The 18,090-nt window shown below is 35.3% G+C and overlaps 1 protein-coding gene across 3 annotated transcripts in view; it reads left to right on the forward strand.

Moving 5' to 3' along the window:
- The window catches only part of SMAD4 (SMAD family member 4), a 56,415-nt gene extending 38,407 nt beyond the window's left edge, over positions 1–18,008 (forward strand). For 2 of the 3 annotated variants that reach the window (XM_024132203.3, XM_007104535.4), the window contains exons 9-12: positions 1,238–1,421; positions 2,454–2,622; positions 10,940–11,078; positions 12,572–18,008. In XM_024132203.3, coding sequence (XP_023987971.1) covers positions 1,238–1,421; positions 2,454–2,622; positions 10,940–11,078; positions 12,572–12,783 — 704 coding nt within the window. In that variant the 3' untranslated portion in view covers positions 12,784–18,008. Of the gene's footprint in view, positions 1–1,237; positions 1,422–2,453; positions 2,623–10,939; positions 11,079–11,615; positions 11,729–12,571 lie in introns of all 3 variants that reach the window. The other variant, XR_002893098.3, reaches the window with a different exon arrangement.
- The last annotated feature ends 82 nt before the right edge of the window (positions 18,009–18,090 follow it).

The raw sequence follows: 18,090 nt of genomic DNA on the forward strand, positions 1-18,090 counted from the left end.
TACAGCCACTATGGAGAACAGTATGGGGTTCCTTAAAAACTAAAAATAGAATTACCATATGACCCAGCAATCCCACTACTGGGCATATACCCAGAGAAAACCATAATTCAAAAAGACACATGCACCCCAATGTTCATTGCAGCACTATTTACAATAGCCAGGTCATGGAAGCAACCTAAATGCCCATCGACAGACGAATGGATAAAGAAGATGTGGTACATATATACAATGTAATATTGCTCAGCCATAAAAAGGAACGAATTGGGTCATTTGTAGAAACGTGGATGGATCTAGAGACTCATACAGAGTGAAGTAAGTCAGAAAGAGAAAAACAAATATTGTATATTAATGCATATATGTGGAACCTAGAAAAATGGTACAGATGAACCAGTTAGCAGGGCAGAAATTGAGGCACAGATGTAGAGAACAGACGTATGGACACCAAGGGGAGAAAGCGGCAGGGCGGGGAGGAAGCGGTGTGATGAATTGGGAGATTGGGATTGACATGTAGACACTGATGTATATAAAATGGATGACTAATAAGAACCTGCTGTGTAAAAAAATAATTTAAAAAATTGTAGTAATTAACATGAATGGACTTCACTAAAAATACAGATGGGACAAATGACCTTTCATCCAAGAGACAATTGAAAATTCCTGTTCATAGAAACTGTGTAGTTGGAGTGTAATTAACCTTGACTCTCATCTGTGATGTCTGACTTGGTTATGCCCTCTCTCTCATTTAGGGATCTATAAATATATACCATAGATTGATGTTATTCAGGAACACTTCTCTGAAATACGTATTAGAATCAGCGTGCTTTAAAAAAAAAAAGTTCAGACTACATAGAAGAAAATATGTGCAGTTAGATGAAACATCATGGTAAAAAAATTTATGATTCTAATTATTTCCAGTCTTTAAATTCCCTGTTGATTGGGTACTTTCAGGTAAGAACCAAATTCCAGATTTTAAAAATGACTTTTTTTAACAGATGACATGATACTATACATAGAGAATATACATGACTTTTTTCTTGTTAGTATCTAACAAGAATGTTAGATACTAAGCTGAAAAGTAGAAGACATGGCAGTGCCTACTTTATAATGCATTATAAATTCTTTTGGGTGCTCTCCCCTTCCTTCACCCTTTAAGAAAAGCTTTGTCATATGGAGTGAAAGTGAAAGCCTTAAATCTTTCTCACATGATTGGCTGTTCTCTCCCATTTATCTCCCATAGCTCCTGAGTATTGGTGTTCCATTGCTTACTTTGAAATGGATGTTCAAGTAGGAGAGACGTTTAAGGTTCCTTCAAGCTGTCCTGTTGTTACTGTTGATGGTTATGTAGACCCTTCTGGAGGAGATCGCTTTTGCTTGGGTCAACTCTCCAATGTCCACAGGACAGAAGCCATTGAGAGAGCAAGGTATTGATTGTATAGTTAGATAGTTAATTTAAAAAATTGAACATAGTGCATTGTCTTTTATTCAGAGATATCTTTCAATGTAAATTATGTTTTCAAATCTAGATAAAAGAATAAAGATCATCTTGAAAATTCAGAATTTGTAAGCATTTCATTTTAATTGTAGATGTTTGTTATTTAAAAGATGATAAAATATAGTCTTTTTTTAAAAGTTAGTGAGGTTTCTGTGTTTTGAATAGTAACTAGACCTTTTGGAACCCGGTTTGAAAACTAGTTTTTATTTCCTCTGATTGTGTGGTATTTCTACAAACTTATTGAGAGGAAATAACATAAAATGAAGACATGTTTCCACAAGTGTTATTTATAATGGAAGACTGATAATAAAAGGTAAATGGTTAAGTAAATTTTAATACACTTTCATTTTTATGCAGTCATTAAAATATAAAAAGTTTACATAATCAAATGTAAATATTTAAGATGAAATATTACAGGAAAACATACACAATTTTAGGTACTGTGTGATCTCAACTCTTTAAGGAAATGTGTGTGTGCATAAGCACCTAATCTTGGCTCTATCCCTAGCTGTGTGATTTTGGCAAATTATCTACTCTCTAAGCCAGTGCTGTCTGATAGAATTTTCTGTGATGAAGGAAATGGTTTATATCTGTGCTGTCCAGTATAGTAACTTCTAGCCACATGTAGCTGTTGAGCAGTTAAAATTTGGCTCATGTGATTAACTGAATTTTTAAATTAATTTTAATTGAATTGTGAAGGTTAAGTGAGAATTTATATTGAATGTTCCTGACACATAATAAGCATTATGTGAATGTTCATCATTATTACATATGAGTAGGATACTAAAAAAAAGAAAGAAACATACAGAAATGTTAACAGTGGCTATCTTTTGGTTATGGTGTTACATAATGTCCTTTATTCTTTAAAATTTTTCAGTATTGGGTATGCTATCTAATCTGAACTAAAATTTATTTTTAAATACTTATCAAAATGAAATGTGATTCACTTTTTCTTCCTAAGGTTGCACATAGGCAAAGGTGTGCAGTTGGAATGTAAAGGTGAAGGTGATGTTTGGGTCAGGTGCCTTAGTGACCACGCAGTCTTTGTACAGAGCTACTACTTAGACAGAGAAGCTGGGCGTGCACCTGGAGACGCTGTTCATAAGATCTACCCAAGTGCATATATAAAGGTTAGTTGCAATTTCACTCAAATATTTTAGACTTGGAAAGCTCTGTTTGTTGTTTAAAGAATTGAGATGGAGGTGGGAGTAGTGTAAAAATGTCTTTTTATGTATTAAATAATCAGAAATTATATTTGTATATAAAACACATTTCCTGGGGACTTTTATTGACATGATTGGTTATCTAGTTTTGTGGATGCATTCATGCCGTATTGTTTTATTAGCAAATTTGTTAAATGTTTTAGAGTTAATACACAGGCTCTTGAAAATACTGAGTGAAACCTCCAAATTTCCTTTGATATAAAATATGTAAAACTCAGAATCTGAAATTGCATCTTAGCCAACCTTTAGGATTTTATGGAAGGGAATTCTAAAAGTATGGCTTTTCAGATTAAGAACTGACAAATGAAAAATTCTTCAGTACCACTTTTTTTAAGGTTAGTTATTTTGTGCATTAAATAGTTTTATTTACTATATTATTTTACAAATTAAGCCTGAGGTATTTTTCATTAATTATTACATATTCAACCTATTTTAATTTTAATTTATAACATACACTGTTTTTGAAAGCAGAAGATGGTAATTAGATACCCTAAATATTTCTAATTTCAGATTTTTCAACGTCATCCTCAGCATCTTTAAGATTAGCTATTGTAAGTTAGTGGAATTAACTCTGCCTCATCACTTAGTCCTAGGAGATTGCTTAGCACACAAATAGAATTATATTTATTTGTGCTTTCTAATTTTTCCACGAGGAATTTTGCTTATTTGTGCTTTGTTATTATTTTTAAGTGGTGCTGTTTCCTTGTATGCTTTGTAGTCTATTTAATATTTGTTGGCAAGTTTGTCTCAAGAGATTTTATTTTTTATTTTTTCCTTCCTGTCATTGCTTCTCCCTGTAGAGCAGTTTTGCCTTAGTCTGGCACCCTGGGATCCACATCTCAGGACCAATTCTTATATTTAGAAGGTAGAGGAAATTGAGTTCCAATCCCCACATATGCTCAGGGCCTAATTCCTGTTGCATAGATTTCTCTGATGCTTACCTATGCCATGGACAAGAATTTTATTCCTAGTTGCATTTCTGAATTAACTGTCAAACTGTTTTACCAGCACTTGATTTTGGGCAGGTGCCCAGTTACAGCCCTCGGAGAGCCTTGTTTTCTCTTTCCATATCACTCTGAGAAGTCAAATTCCTGTCCTCTACACCTGTTTGGTGCTGGTACCCCAAGTACCTTCTGTCTTTCGTCCTTGCTCTCCAGTGTGGATTTTGTTTATCCATCATAAGTTAATGGACATGAGTTGTGTCTACTTTTTGGCTATTATGAATAATGCTGCTATGAATAGTCATGTACAAGTTTTTAGGTAGATGTATTTTTTTCATTTTCTTGGATATATGCCTAGGAGTGGAGTTGCTGGATCATAAGATAACTCTGTGTCTGACTTTTTGAGGGACTGCCAGACTACTGTTCTCCAGAATGGCAGTGCTGTTTTACATTTCCACCAGCAATGTATGTGGAGGGTTTCTGTTTCCCTGTAGTCTCACCAACACTTGTTATTATCTGCCTTTTTTGTTTTAGCCATCCTAGTGGATATGAAGTGGTGTCTGCCTCATTGTGGTTTTGATTTGCATTTCCTTAATGGCTAATAATGTTGAACTTCTTTTTGTGTGTTTATTGGCCATTTGTGTATCTTCTTTGGAGAAATGTCTGTTCAGATCTTTTCCCATTTTTTTAATTGGGTTTTTTAGTCTTCTTATTGTTGTAAGCGTTCTTTATATATTCTGGGTATCAGTCCTTTATCAGATACATGATTTGCAAATATTTTCTTCCATTCTTTGGCTCATCTTTCACTTTTTGCATGATAATGATTTGCAGCACAAAAGTTTTAAAATTTGGTATAGTCTATCTATTCTTTGGTTGCTTGTGCTTTTGGTGTCATATCTAAGAAACCATTGCCTAAGGCAAGGTCATGAAGATTTATGCCTATGTTTTCTTCTAAGCGTTTTATACTTTTAGGTCTTACATTTAGGTCTATGATCCATTTTGGTGAATTTTTGTGTATGGTGTAGGGAAAGGATCCCACTTTGTTCTTTTGTATGAGAACCAGTTGTTCCAGCAACCATTTGTTCAAAAGACTGTTCTTTCCCTTATTGAATTATCTTGACACCCTGTTGAAAACTCAATTGACCTTAAGTGATAAAGATTTTTTTTCTGGGCCATCAATTCTATTTCATTGCTGTATATATCTGTCCTTGTGACAGTACTACCCTTTCTTGATTGCTATAGTTTTGTAGGAAGTTTTGAAATTGGGGAGTGTGAGCTCTCCAACTTTGTTATTTTTCAGGATTATTTTGGCTATTGCCAGCCCCTTGGATTTCCACATGAATTTTATGATTGGCTTGGAAGATATCTATTTTTAAGAGTTTTTCTAGCCTTTGTATATGTTTGGAGCAGAGAGAGAAGGTGATTATGCATAACTATGCATCCATCTTGACTACAAGTCTCTGGATTACTTGTGCAATTAGAAGTGAATTGGACAGAGGACTACAGTGTTGAATATATACTTTGTGCCAGACAGTACTTATGAACTTAACAGATATGAGGTAGTATTTAAAACATTTAAGCTTAAAAAATGTGGAATCTTGTATAATTAATTTCTAGGATTGTCAAATAATGTAGTATCTCTATTTTGGTACAAATGGTCCTTGAAAAGCCACCCAGGTATGAGACATGTCATCACTTGATAAACCACTGTCATGGATAGATTTTTATAGCAATCTCAGACTTGTGCCTTAAACAATAAATAACTATCTTGTGATACATTTTAGTGGAGTAAAAAACATCCCATTTTTGTTGTATTAACTAAGATTTAGAAATAGTTACTTCTGTTTACTAAGTATATTGTTCTTCAGAAGAGTCTTCTTCTTAGCCAGAAAGAGATGCAAGTTTATCCTAAATCTAACCATTGGCCTTTTCTTCATTTACTAATTTTTTGGGCCACAGTACTAAAGTTTAGGTTGTCAGGTAGATTTTCACCAGAGATCATGTTACTGGGGTGAATTACCTACAGATACATGATACATGAACCCTTGGAAGGAAGGAGTGCCCTTACATTGGGGAGTCCACATGGGGGAATCCATCCCTACCCCCAATACACATATATACACACAAACACATTTTTTTCTTTTTAGTTAAAATGAGGAAAACAAAGGTTTGAAGAACCATTCTTTCATTTTATAAACCAAGAAGCTAGGACTAAATTGTATTTTTTTTTTCTCCTAAGATGTTGATTTTTTTTTCCTGCTTCTCATGATATAGCAGTCACCTTATATTTATGAAAATCTGATGTAACAAAATGGCATTTTACAAGCTTTAAATGGAGCAAATGTTTGAATTCTCTTTAAGTGGCATTGCTCTTTTTCTTTCAAAAGTAAGATGTGTTTTGTTTGTGTTGCTTAAGCAGTAGACACTCAGGTTTTTTAAGAGCTTTATTGAGATACTGAGAATTCACATACCATATAATTCACCCTTAAAAGAGTACAATTGAGTGATTTTTAGTATATTCACAGAGTTGTGCAACCATCACCACAATCAATTTTAGAACATTTTCTTCACCCCAGAAAGAAACCTTGTACTCTTTATCTGTTACCTCCCAACACCCCATTTCTCCCAGCTCTAGACAACCACTAATCTACTTTTTCTCTCTATAGATTTGCCTACTCTGAACAATTTTTATAAATGGAATCATATAATGTGGTCTTTTGTGACTTCTTTCACTAAGCATAATGTTTTCAAGCTTCATCCATGTAGCATATATCTGTACTTCATTCCTTTTAGGGCTGAATAATATTTCATATACCACATTTTGTTTATCCATTCATCAGTTGATGGACATACGAGTTTCTACTGTTTGGCTGTATTATGAATAATACCGCTATGAACATTCATGTACAGATTTTTGTGCGAACATATGTCTTCATTTCTCTTGCATATACCAAGGAGTGGAATTGCTGGATCATAGAGTAACTCTATGTGAAACTTTTTAAGGGACTGCCAAACAGTTTCCCAAAGTGGCTGTAGCATTTTACAGCAGCAGTGTATGAAGTTTCTGATTTCTCTACAGCCTCACGAATACTTGTTGTTATCTGTCTTTCTGATTTTAGCCATCCTAGAGGGTGTGAAGTGGTATCTCATTGTGGTGGTTTTTGATATGCATTTCTCTTATAATGATGAGTCAGGTTTGTTTTTGAACACATATATGTTAGGGACAGGGGGCTGGCTGTGTTTCTAAACCACAGCTGGACTAGGTTGAAGGTTATTATGATCCCACTTAAATTTATTTTCAGTTACTATATATCATGATTCTTACCTCCGGGTCAGATTACTTAGCAAGTCCCTAAAGCAGTCTTATTCAGATGCCCAGTATACCACCGACACAATTATCTGTTTCTCTTTCTGGATTACTATTTCTTGGTGTTGATTTAAACAGAGTACTGTAATTGAGCCTTATAAAGAAGAATGCCAAAATTTGACTCCTGGTTGAAAGAGAATATCCTGAAGATGTTGACAGTGATCTTTATAAGACACTTAACGTTTGTTAAATAATAGGTTTGTAATAAACTTATATGAGAGTAACCACAGGAAATGTGTTTAAAATGAAATCAGAGGTAAATTGTTGATTAGCCCAGGGGTGGTGATCAGAAATATGTTTTGGATCTGAGCCAAAAAGAATATTTAAAACCTTTGGTTACTTTGAATTGTTTTTATCAACAACTGAGTCAAATTTTGAAAGGAAGATGGTTGCATTTCAATGAAAGCCTTAATTTTACTATGCATTATAACAGATGAAACCTATTACGGTATAGACAGTATACAGTGAGGAGGCAGCCTGAGTTTTAGTTAGCAGTATAGCCAATAATTATGTCTTTTGGTGTGGGTGCTGTAATTACATAAATAACCCATGTGGAAAGAAGGTTTGCTGAGGTGCTTAATGAATCATTTTTACTACATCTGCAGATAAAAGTTTTAAAATTTCATCATTATGGTTAATATGTGCTGGTGTTAGCATAGATTTAGATTAAGACAATCGTAATTATGATTGTTTATAACATATTGTAAAGAACCTATGTGTGAATATCTCTTGGTTATTTTTAATAACTCATGGTAGAGGTGGGGATATATTGGCAACATATTTGAACCCTGGGAATTTATAAGTAAGCTGTATTCCCTCCTCCCGGGCCATACTAGGTTAATGATGGTTAAAACAAAATTTTTTTTAAGTGGTTGTAAAGACCTAAATGTAAAAAATAAAACTGTTAGAGGATAACATAGGAGATGACCTTGGGTATGGCAATGCCTTTTTAGATACAACATCAAAGGCAGGATCCATGAAAGAAACAGTTGATAGGCTGGACTTCATTAAAATTAAAAATGTCTGCTCTACGAAGGACATTGTCAAGAGAATGAGATGATTAGCCACAGACTGGGAGAATATATTTGCAGAAGACACATCTGATAAAGGACTGTTATCGAAAATATAGAAAACACTTAAAACTCAACAGTAAGAAAACAACCTGATTAAAAAGTGGGCAAAAGAGCTGAATAGATGCTTCAGTGAAGAGGAGACATTGATAGCAAGTAAGCATATGAATAGATGTTCAAATTCATATGTCATTAGGGAATTGTGAATTAAAACAACAGTGAGATACCACTACATAGTAGTAAAATGGCTAAAATCCAAAATACTGACAAAACCAAATGCCGACCAGGATGTGGAGCAACAGGAACTCTCATTCATTACTGGTGGAAATGCAAAATGGTACAGACACTTTTGGAAAGCAGTTCGGTAGTTTCTCACATAGCTAAATGTATTCTAACCATATGATCCATCAGTCACACTCCTTAATATCTTCCCAAATGATTTGAAAACATATGTCCACACGAAAACCTACACATGGATGTTTACAGCAGCTTTATTCACAGCAGCTTTATTCACAGCTGCCAAAAACTTAGAAGCAACCAGCATGTCCTTCAGTAGGTGAATGGGTAAATAAACTGGTACATCCACAGAGTGGAATGTTATTCAGCACTAAAAAGAAATGAGCTATTAAGTCATGAAAAGACATGGAGGAACCTAAAATGCATATTACTAAGTGAAAGAAGCCAATCTGAAAAGGCTACATACACGTTGTATGACTCCAACTGTGACATTCTGGAAAAGGTAAAACTATGGAGACGGTAAGAAGATGAGTGGTTTCCAGGGATAGAGAGGAGGGAAGAACTCATAGGCAATGTGCAGAGGATTTTTAGGGCAGTGAAAATACTCTGTATGGCACTACAACGTTGGATACATGTCGTTATACATTTGTCTAAACTCATAGAATTATAAAACCAGGAGTGAACCCTAATGTAGCCTATGATTTGGGGTGATAACGGTGTGTCAGGGTAGGTTCATCGATGTAGCAGGGGCACCACTGTGGTGTGGGGCGTTGACGGTGGAGGAGGCTGTGCTTGAGTGGAGAGGCAGAGCTCGCTTTACCCCAGTTTTATTGTGAGCCTAAAACTGCTCTAAAAAATAAGGTTTGTTAGTTTCTTTCTTTAAAAAAAAAGAAAGTGGTTGTAGAGCTATTTGGCGTTTCAAATATTTGAGTCCCACTTTGTACTGTTGTTCTAGGTGATGCCTTCTAAGAGGTCAGAGAGCCCAGTGGAAAATTTCAGAATCTAATGGACTCTTGGGAATCTTGAAAAAACAGTGGTTTTTGTTCTGAGCATTGTGGGATTTCTGATTTCCAGACCTGACTGTGTCATGCTTTCTTTTCTGAAGCCTTTTAGGACTGATAGTTTGGTCAGGTAATAAATACATCTATATGTGACAAATTTCTGTCTCTGCAGAGAATGGGATAGTCTAAGTTTTGTCCGTCACTGATGCTGGAAGATTGGCATTGAGTAGAGAAATAAGTAAATAGGAATGTGGTTTGCTATTTGGAGAGGGTTCTCCTGTTTATTGTTGTTGTATGCTCTTGTGTTTCATGTAAATACCATGGCTAAAGACAGAATTTTTTCAGGCATCTGAAAACTAATGGTTTGGGTTCCAAACCTGTTGTTTATCTGATAAAGTACTATGTTATGCATTCTTTGGTTTCTTTTATTGTCAAGGATAATTATGCTTTCTTATATTTGGGTTTTGTGCATACTAGAAGGATTTTTTTAATGTAATTTACTCTTGACAAAGAAATACAGTCACACGGTTCAGAAATTTAAATGATATAAAAAAAGTGCATTGAGCAGTCTTGCTTCTACTCTGTCCTTGTTTTCCTTTCCTACAACTTCTAAGATGATCACTCTGCTTGTGTAATCTTCCAGTGCTTTAAAAAATGCCAGCCCTTGGCATGGCTGATAAAGAACATTGAAATTACTTATGAACTCCTTAACTTATCCTGAAAGGTCAATGGCTACATGGGAGGCCAAAAATAAAATAAAATATAATAAGTAACATTTATTGACAGCTTACTGTATGCTATGCCAAGTTTATAACAACGTTATAAAAAAGCATGTACACTTAGCATTCCCATTTTATAGATAAGAAAATTGAGGCCTCAGGAGGTTAAGAAATTTAACCCATGTAGGTAGCAGGTATCAGTGATAGGATTCAAAGCTAAGCATTTTTTTTTAATCACGAGCATACAGAAAGTAATGAGAAACTAATTAATGAAATCCCATGTATCTATCACTGAGATTCAGTAGTTGTTAAGATTTTACATTTACTTGATCTATTCTTTTTCCTCTGTTTCTAAAGTATTTTAAAACAAGTCCTAAATATCATGTTATTTTGCTCCTATGGATTAAAGTGTGCATCTCTGAGAAATGTAGTTGTTTTCTTATATAGTGACAGTGCCTTTTATTCACTCCTCCAAATAGTTAGAATGATAAAGAAAAGAAGTTGGCCATATGACCTAGGCCATCGATTCAGCCTAAAGAAAACTCTCAGCAATTTGGTTATGAAAGGGACGGATGATTTCTTAACTGTTCATTTTACACGATGGTGTAGTTTTTCACAAGGACAATAATGGCTGCCCCTCACTGAACTCTAGATAAAGGATACAGAGAGCTGTGGCAGCCAAAGCTGTCCTCATAGTGAAATGTGCCTCTTGGTGAGCTTCAAGCCACCTTTCCTAAGAACTACATATACATAAAAAATTAAAATTTTGAATTGTTTAATTCTGAGAGCTAAATCAAGCTATGAGTTTTAAATAAATTGTGCATTGGTTTTTGATGTATGGAATATTTTCTGCTGGACTCATGGCATGAGACTTATACTTTTTTTTAAGGTCTTTGATTTGCGTCAGTGTCATCGTCAGATGCAGCAACAGGCAGCTACTGCACAAGCTGCAGCAGCTGCCCAGGCAGCAGCCGTGGCAGGAAACATCCCTGGCCCCGGATCAGTAGGTGGAATAGCCCCAGCTATCAGTAAGTATACTTTTGATTTTTTTTTTTAAAGTGTAATAGTTGGCGTTTTATCTCGATTGACTCAGTTGATTAGTTACTTTAAGCAATAATAGAAATTAAAGTTCTTTTTACTGGGATAACATTTTTGAATTTGTAAACAACAAAAAAAAGAGAGAACTGTTCTTCTGTAATAGTTGCCCTTTGTCTAGGACCCTGTGTTCATTCTTTTTGTATCAAAAAAGGGAGTATGGGATAAAGGAGAAAAGGGGTTATTATTTTATATTGATCAGTCTCCCCTTTTTTTTGCTGATGCTTTTAATTCTTGCCTCACCAGCCAGGGTGGGTTGAGATCACCGATATGCTTTGCTTTATTCTAGAAGGAAAGCATATTTCAGTTTCAGAGTTAGGCACCTCTCCAGTTTTTTCTTAAGTATGCTAAGCATGGAGAGAAAACTAAGTGAGGGTGGTATTTTGGTAACTTGTAGACTTTTTTTTAATTTTAGGGTAAAATTGAACTGTGTGCCAGGTTTCACACTGATGGGGAATTTTTTACTGCAGAGTTAAACTCCTGACTATAGACTTTTATGATGGAAACACGTGGCACCCATCTTCCACGTCTGAAGGCATAACTAGTGATTCATTCAACCCCTGTTCTTAACCTCTTCAGTGTGGTAAGCAAATCACACTGGCTAAGAAAACTGCAGTGGCCCTGCAGGTTTCTCTACAGTACATACAAATTCCTCCCATTAGTTTCATTGTAATATTGATGAATGCAGATTGACTATATGACTGTATGTTCTGACTGGAAAATTAGATGCAGAGTCTCCGTTGTGACTTATGTTCAGGAGTTTACAATTTAGAGGTAGATAAGGCATACTCATTTAGAAAATTTTATTTTTTAAAAGATTTGGGCATCTAAACCATTAATTTGCTAGTTTTGACGTTATAAACATGCTTTTTAAAGAATCCAGAACTATTATTAAATTTTTCATTCTCATCTACTGCCCCCTGTTGAGTAATTACATATTATTTCTGTTACATTGTGAAACTGAGAGACAGACATCATCTGGGCCATCCAAGAAGTCTTAGTGGAACCAGGACTGTTAACTGTCTCATTATTAGTCATGTCTTACTCTGAACTAGACTGTTTAGACAGACAGTAAGGTTCTTAGAACCAACCTGTAGACATGCACTACCTCTTAAAAACAAATTGTTTTTTATTCCTTCACCTCCACTTCTAAAGAGGAAAAACAGGTGGGGTGTTGGTGGATTGTGGTAATTCATAATTGATGGTAGCTAGAAGACCCATGTGGAATATAGATGGTCTTAACCAAAAGTTTTCAGTCCCTGTTGATAAAGTATAGATCTACACTTACTTTTTGGCACCTTGACAGAGAAGTTATATGCTGGGGAGAATGAAGTAAAGAAAGCTGATCACCTTATTAATATAAGATTTAGGGAGGATGAGAAGAGATCAGCTGTCCCTCTGACGTCATCCAAATCTTTTCTGTTAGGTTTGTCAGCTGCTGCTGGAATTGGTGTTGATGACCTTCGTCGTTTATGCATACTCAGGATGAGTTTTGTGAAAGGCTGGGGGCCTGACTACCCAAGACAGAGCATCAAGGAAACACCTTGCTGGATTGAGATTCACTTACACCGGGCCCTCCAGCTCCTAGATGAAGTACTTCACACCATGCCTATTGCCGACCCACAGCCTTTAGACTGAGGTCTTTTAACTTAATGTTGGGCCCTTAACATTATCAGGATGGTGGACTATAAAATGCAATCCTGTTTATAATCTGAAGATATATTTCACTTTTGTTCTGCTTTATCTTTTCATAAGGGGTTGAAAAATGTGTTTGCTGCCTTGCTCCTAGCAGACAGAAACTGGATTAAAACAATTTTTTTTTCCTATTTAGAACTTTTCAGGCATGGCTCAGAGCTTGAAGATCAGGAAAAACACATTCTTATTAAATCTTCACCAGTTACGTATGAAGGAATCATTCCAGTGCTGGAAAATTTAGCCCTTTAAAATGTTTCAGAGCCTTTTATATGCAGAACATTGATATGTGTGTTATTCTACAGAATAAATTCAATATTGCTGATTTTAAAGGCAGAGAAGTTCTCAAAGTTAATTCACCTATGTTATCTGGTGTGTGAGTTGTTATTGTTGAACATACTTTACTCCAAAATATTGTGCCATGTGGGTGAGTTAATTTTACCAAGAGCAACTTTACTCTGTGTTTAAAAAAGAAGATAGTAATGTATTATAACCTTTTATGCAAATGTTTTTTTCAAGTTAAACTAGTGAAGATGATTTCAATTCAGATTGTCTTGCGACTTCAATTTTTCTTTTGCCAAGGCAAAACACTAATCTCTGTATATTGAGAATTCCTTAAAATTACCAAAGGAATATCATTTAAAATTACATTTGTTATCTTTGTTGGATAACTATTTATCACGAAATCTACTTTAGCCCTGTTAAACAGTAAATGTATTCTATATTTCTAGGCACAGGGTTGGTTACTAAGAAGCCTAGAGGAGGAATTTCTTTCCTTCATTAACATAGGGAAAGGTTTTGTATTTTTAAAAACACTAAAAGCAGTGTCACTCCATCTAATATCTTACCGTTCTGCAAAGGTGGCAGTGCTTAAACTAAATAATGAATATTTTGGAAACTGCTAAATTCTGTGTTAAATACAGTGCAGAATAAGGGAAACATTACCGTTCATAATAGGTAGTTTGGATATTTTTGTACTTGATTTGATGTGTGACTTTTTTTTCGTATACTGTTTAAATCATGTGTGTTATGACATTGTTTAAAATTCAGTTTTTGTATCTTGGGGCAAGACTGCAAACTTTTTTATATCTTTTGGTTATTCTAAGCCCTTTGCCATCAATGATCATATCAATTGGCAGTGACTTTGTATAGAGAATTTAAGTAGAAAAGTTGCAAATGTATTGACTGTACCACAGATACAATATGTATGCTTTTTACTTAGCTAGTAGCATAAATAAAACTGAATCTCAACATGCAAAGTTGAATTCTAGGTTTGATTTTTAAGTTTTTTTTCTTTTGCACTTTTGAGTCCAACCTTAGTGGCGAGACACCTTCTACTAAATGACAGGCAAACAGCCAGTACTTGGGCAGCTTTGGTTTTCTTCTCCCACTCTACCAGGACTTCCCTATGGACATTATGTATCAAGTGTAGGGTTGGTTATTTTTTTAACTTTTATTTTACTGTAGCAAAACTAGGCCTGATTGTCTGTAAGATAAATAGGTTGTCTACAGGATAAATAGTGTGAAATAAATCAAGGATTATCTTTCAGATGTTTTTGCTTTCTTCATGGAGGGCCTTTCTAAGTGTAATAAGATTATTTCAGGTGTGTTACAAGTTTGAGACATGAGAAACACTTAATGCATGATAGTCATCTTTATATCAACTTAAATCAACAAATCTTCTACTTCTTTGCTTAGGTCTTCTTAGTAAGACCATCCTAGAAACCACTGAGTTTGCTTATTGCTGTGATTTAAACATATCTTGATCCAAGCTACTTGTATTTTGTTTTTTAAAATAACATTTCTACCAACTCATTTATACTCTTGAGTACTTACAGATACTTCTGTTAAAGACCTAATCTTAATCTGTAAAGTTTGGTGATTTTACATTTTATTGGCAGATTTTTTAAAAGGTATCTTCATTCTCTAGAAATTTTTGACTTAGGTCTATTTTATTGTGAATGAAGAATAGGAGCAAGAGGAGAGAGTTTTAGAATAACAGATTTTAAAAATCGAGGTTATTTGATTAGAACCATAAGCATGCTATGATATAATCCATTGCCTCCTATTCTACTTTAAAGAAGGTTTACATGTTTAATCATCTAGGGAAAGTATTGTGGAAAATATTTTCTAAGTAGTCTGTCTTTCAGGCCAAGCCACCCACTTTGGTTTCTTTTTGCAAAGAGCCATAAAAATACGACAAGTACATAGAAGTACTTCTAGTTATTAATTGCTTTATACTTGTGCCTAGGTTCAGTCACATGCTTTTGAGAAAACATCTAGTGTATTATAATCAGTTATTTCTGAGGGCTTAGTTGTTGAACAGTATTTACGTTTCTTAGAGGTAGTCATCTTTGATGAGTAAGACTAAAAGAATCACAGTGTTTAAGATTTTATGGCTATTTTAAGAGTAGAATAGTGTCCACAGTTCTTGGAATCTGATTGCTCTGGGTATATGGTTCTGGGTGGGTATTCTCTAGCTAGTTCATACCTCAGAGACTCTCAGAATATTGAATTTCAGTGGAAGCCGAGAGAGAGATGAACCAGGTTTGTACCTTTATAATCAATCCAGTATGAGGCCCATTCCACTTTTGTCTAGTGCCTTTCAGTGCATTATCAAAGGGAAATCCATAAATCCAAAATGGTGTTGCCTTTATTTTCCAGGGAGTAGATTCTTCTGTGGGATATAGTCTGTCATTTTTTATAGTATACTACCCCTGGTATACAAAGATAATGATAATAAATCACTGCCATATAACCTTGTTTTTCTAGAAGCATGGCTCGTTTGTATTGACCTAACAGGCAAATAGGTTGCCTGTTCCATTCCTCCTGTAAACATTGTAGGTTTACAGGTTGAGTGACCTGGCTTAGGGATAACCATACTCAGAATACCCAAATAAACTGAACACATATGAGCTGTGTTGTGTTTCAAAGTTAAAAATCCACTTTCGTGTGGAAGGGTGTAGTGTAGAGAGGGGGTATTTGTAATAGAAAATTGAAGGCAAAATAAAATGTCCTGTCTTCCAGATGATAAATCTTATTTCAAAAGTTTATTGCAGTTGTCTTTTTGACCATGCCCATCTGAAGAAGGGAAATTTTACATGTTCCATGGTGCTCCTTAAGTATATGTGGAGGTTAAAGAATATATGGTGAAGTGTTTCGATTCCTGGTTTGGTGGTAACTAGTTAGTAGTTACTAGCTATTATGCAAAATCAGATTAGTTCAGAACCTCTTTGAGAGCCTTTTGGAAGAAGAAGTTTTATTCTCAGTAAGGCAGAATCCTTTTTGTTGATAGTTTCTGTAGGTTGCTCCCTCCATCATTGAGTCATTTTACTGGCATTTAATAATAGCAGATTGGGAAAATGGTGAATTTTAGGTTATTGGGGTAAATGAGTATATGAAAGCAATTACCTGTAAAGTCAGTTAACAGCTCTTTTGTGGATGGGGTTTGGCTAAGACTAGCAGATAGAAGAAATGCTTTTTTTTTTTTCCTTCCTAAAGGCAGAACCCATTGTTGCGGGATAGCTATCTGTAAATAATCACCTAAGTCCTCCTTTGCAAGATTATTGAAGATGGGATATGAGAATCTTGTGTGCAACCTTTCTATTTTTTCCTCACAACTAGATAATTTCTTTTCTCCTAAGATATATCAGGAAGGATGTAAAAAGTTAGTGGCCTTATTCATAGCATCCTCAGGCCCAGCCTTGTCTGTAAGCACTTGTCCCAGTGTTGCTAGGTTGTTTATCTTATTTATCTGGTATCACTGTGGAATGGAATTTTCTGCATAATCCAAACTTGCCTTATTTAAGCAGTAAAACTTTTTTTACTTTGGCCATTTTTTTGGGTGGAGTTATTTGATATGTATATTAGAGAACATACTAGATACAGTGTTTCTTTTGTGCCTCCTGTCTTGTAGACTTCAGAGGCTGCTAAGACATGAGGGACTGTTTTACCTGCGCTAAATGGTTGCAGACTCCTATGGTTTGGAATGTTTGGTTTTGTTATACTCCCCTCGGCCCTTTAATGACAGCAACCACTTCCTGTGTGTTACTAGTATACCCCCCCTTAGTTCCTTCTTCCCTTTCTGATTCATTTTCCCGACTGGGCAAGGAAGCCAGATAACCATACTTATTAGAACTTTCTTTAAAACACCAGGGCAAACTGGGACACAGGACCCAAGGAAGTTTCCTATAAAGTATTGAAAAGAACTTCACTGCTTTGGCATTTGATATCAGTTTGACTGCTTAGTGTGCTTCCGGATTCTTGCTGCGTTTCAGGTAGTTGAGATAGAGAGAAATGAGTCATATTCATAATTTTCCCCTTTGAAAGGTTTTGTTGCTTCCACTTGAATGCTGCTCAAACAAAAACTGGGGTTACAAGGGTTGGTTACTAAGTTAGCATCAGTAGCCAGAGGCAATACCATTGCCTAGAGGACACCAGCAAAAAAAGAAAAAAGAAAAAAAAAAGAACAGCAAAAAAACAAAAACCTTGGAAAATGAGGGGGTCATTTTTGTTTTGTTTTGGTGTCCCCTTTTTGAGTCCTATCTTCTGGCCTTCCTCCTCTACAGATATTTTTGACCTTTAGGTGCCTTTATGAGAATTGAGGGTCTGATATCCTGCCCCAAGGAGTAGCTAAAGTGATTGCTGATGTTTTCAGGGATTTTAACATCAGACTTGAATGAGTAAAATGAACCTTTTTTTCTTTTCCTTTCATCATCATCTTTTTTTTTTTTTTTAAATGTAGGAAGAACTAAGGAGAAAACGAAGACAATCATTTCTCTCTATAGATGCGGATAATTTTCAGTTTATTTCAGATGCTTTCTCAATAGGTCTCAGAACTAGTGTTCTTGATCAACCTGAAACTAGTAGTGGCTCTGGGCTGGGGCCAGACAGTTGCACTCTCTAGTTTGTGCTCTGCCACTAATTTGATGTATGACCTTGGGCAAGTCATTTACCTTCTTTGGGCCTCAGTTGCCTCATCTGTAAAATGAGGGAGTTGGACTAGATGAGTTCTTCCAGCTCTGAAGTTTAAGTGACCTTGCCTACCTTGCAGCAGTTTTTGATTTCTTCCTTACCTTTGGTCTGCTGTCTGAGGGGGCTTTTTACTTATTTCCACATTATTCAAATGAGACTAGGCTTGATATTTTATTACTGTTCTGTGGACAAGAAGTTACATAATACGTCCTTAAAACTTAAATTCAACCAAAGGCCTAGCACCGCCTTGGGGGCTGCAATAAATACTTAAAAAAAAAA

Source organism: Physeter macrocephalus, chromosome 19 (assembly GCF_002837175.3).
Source record: "Physeter macrocephalus isolate SW-GA chromosome 19, ASM283717v5, whole genome shotgun sequence".
NCBI lineage: Eukaryota > Metazoa > Chordata > Mammalia > Artiodactyla > Physeteridae > Physeter > Physeter macrocephalus.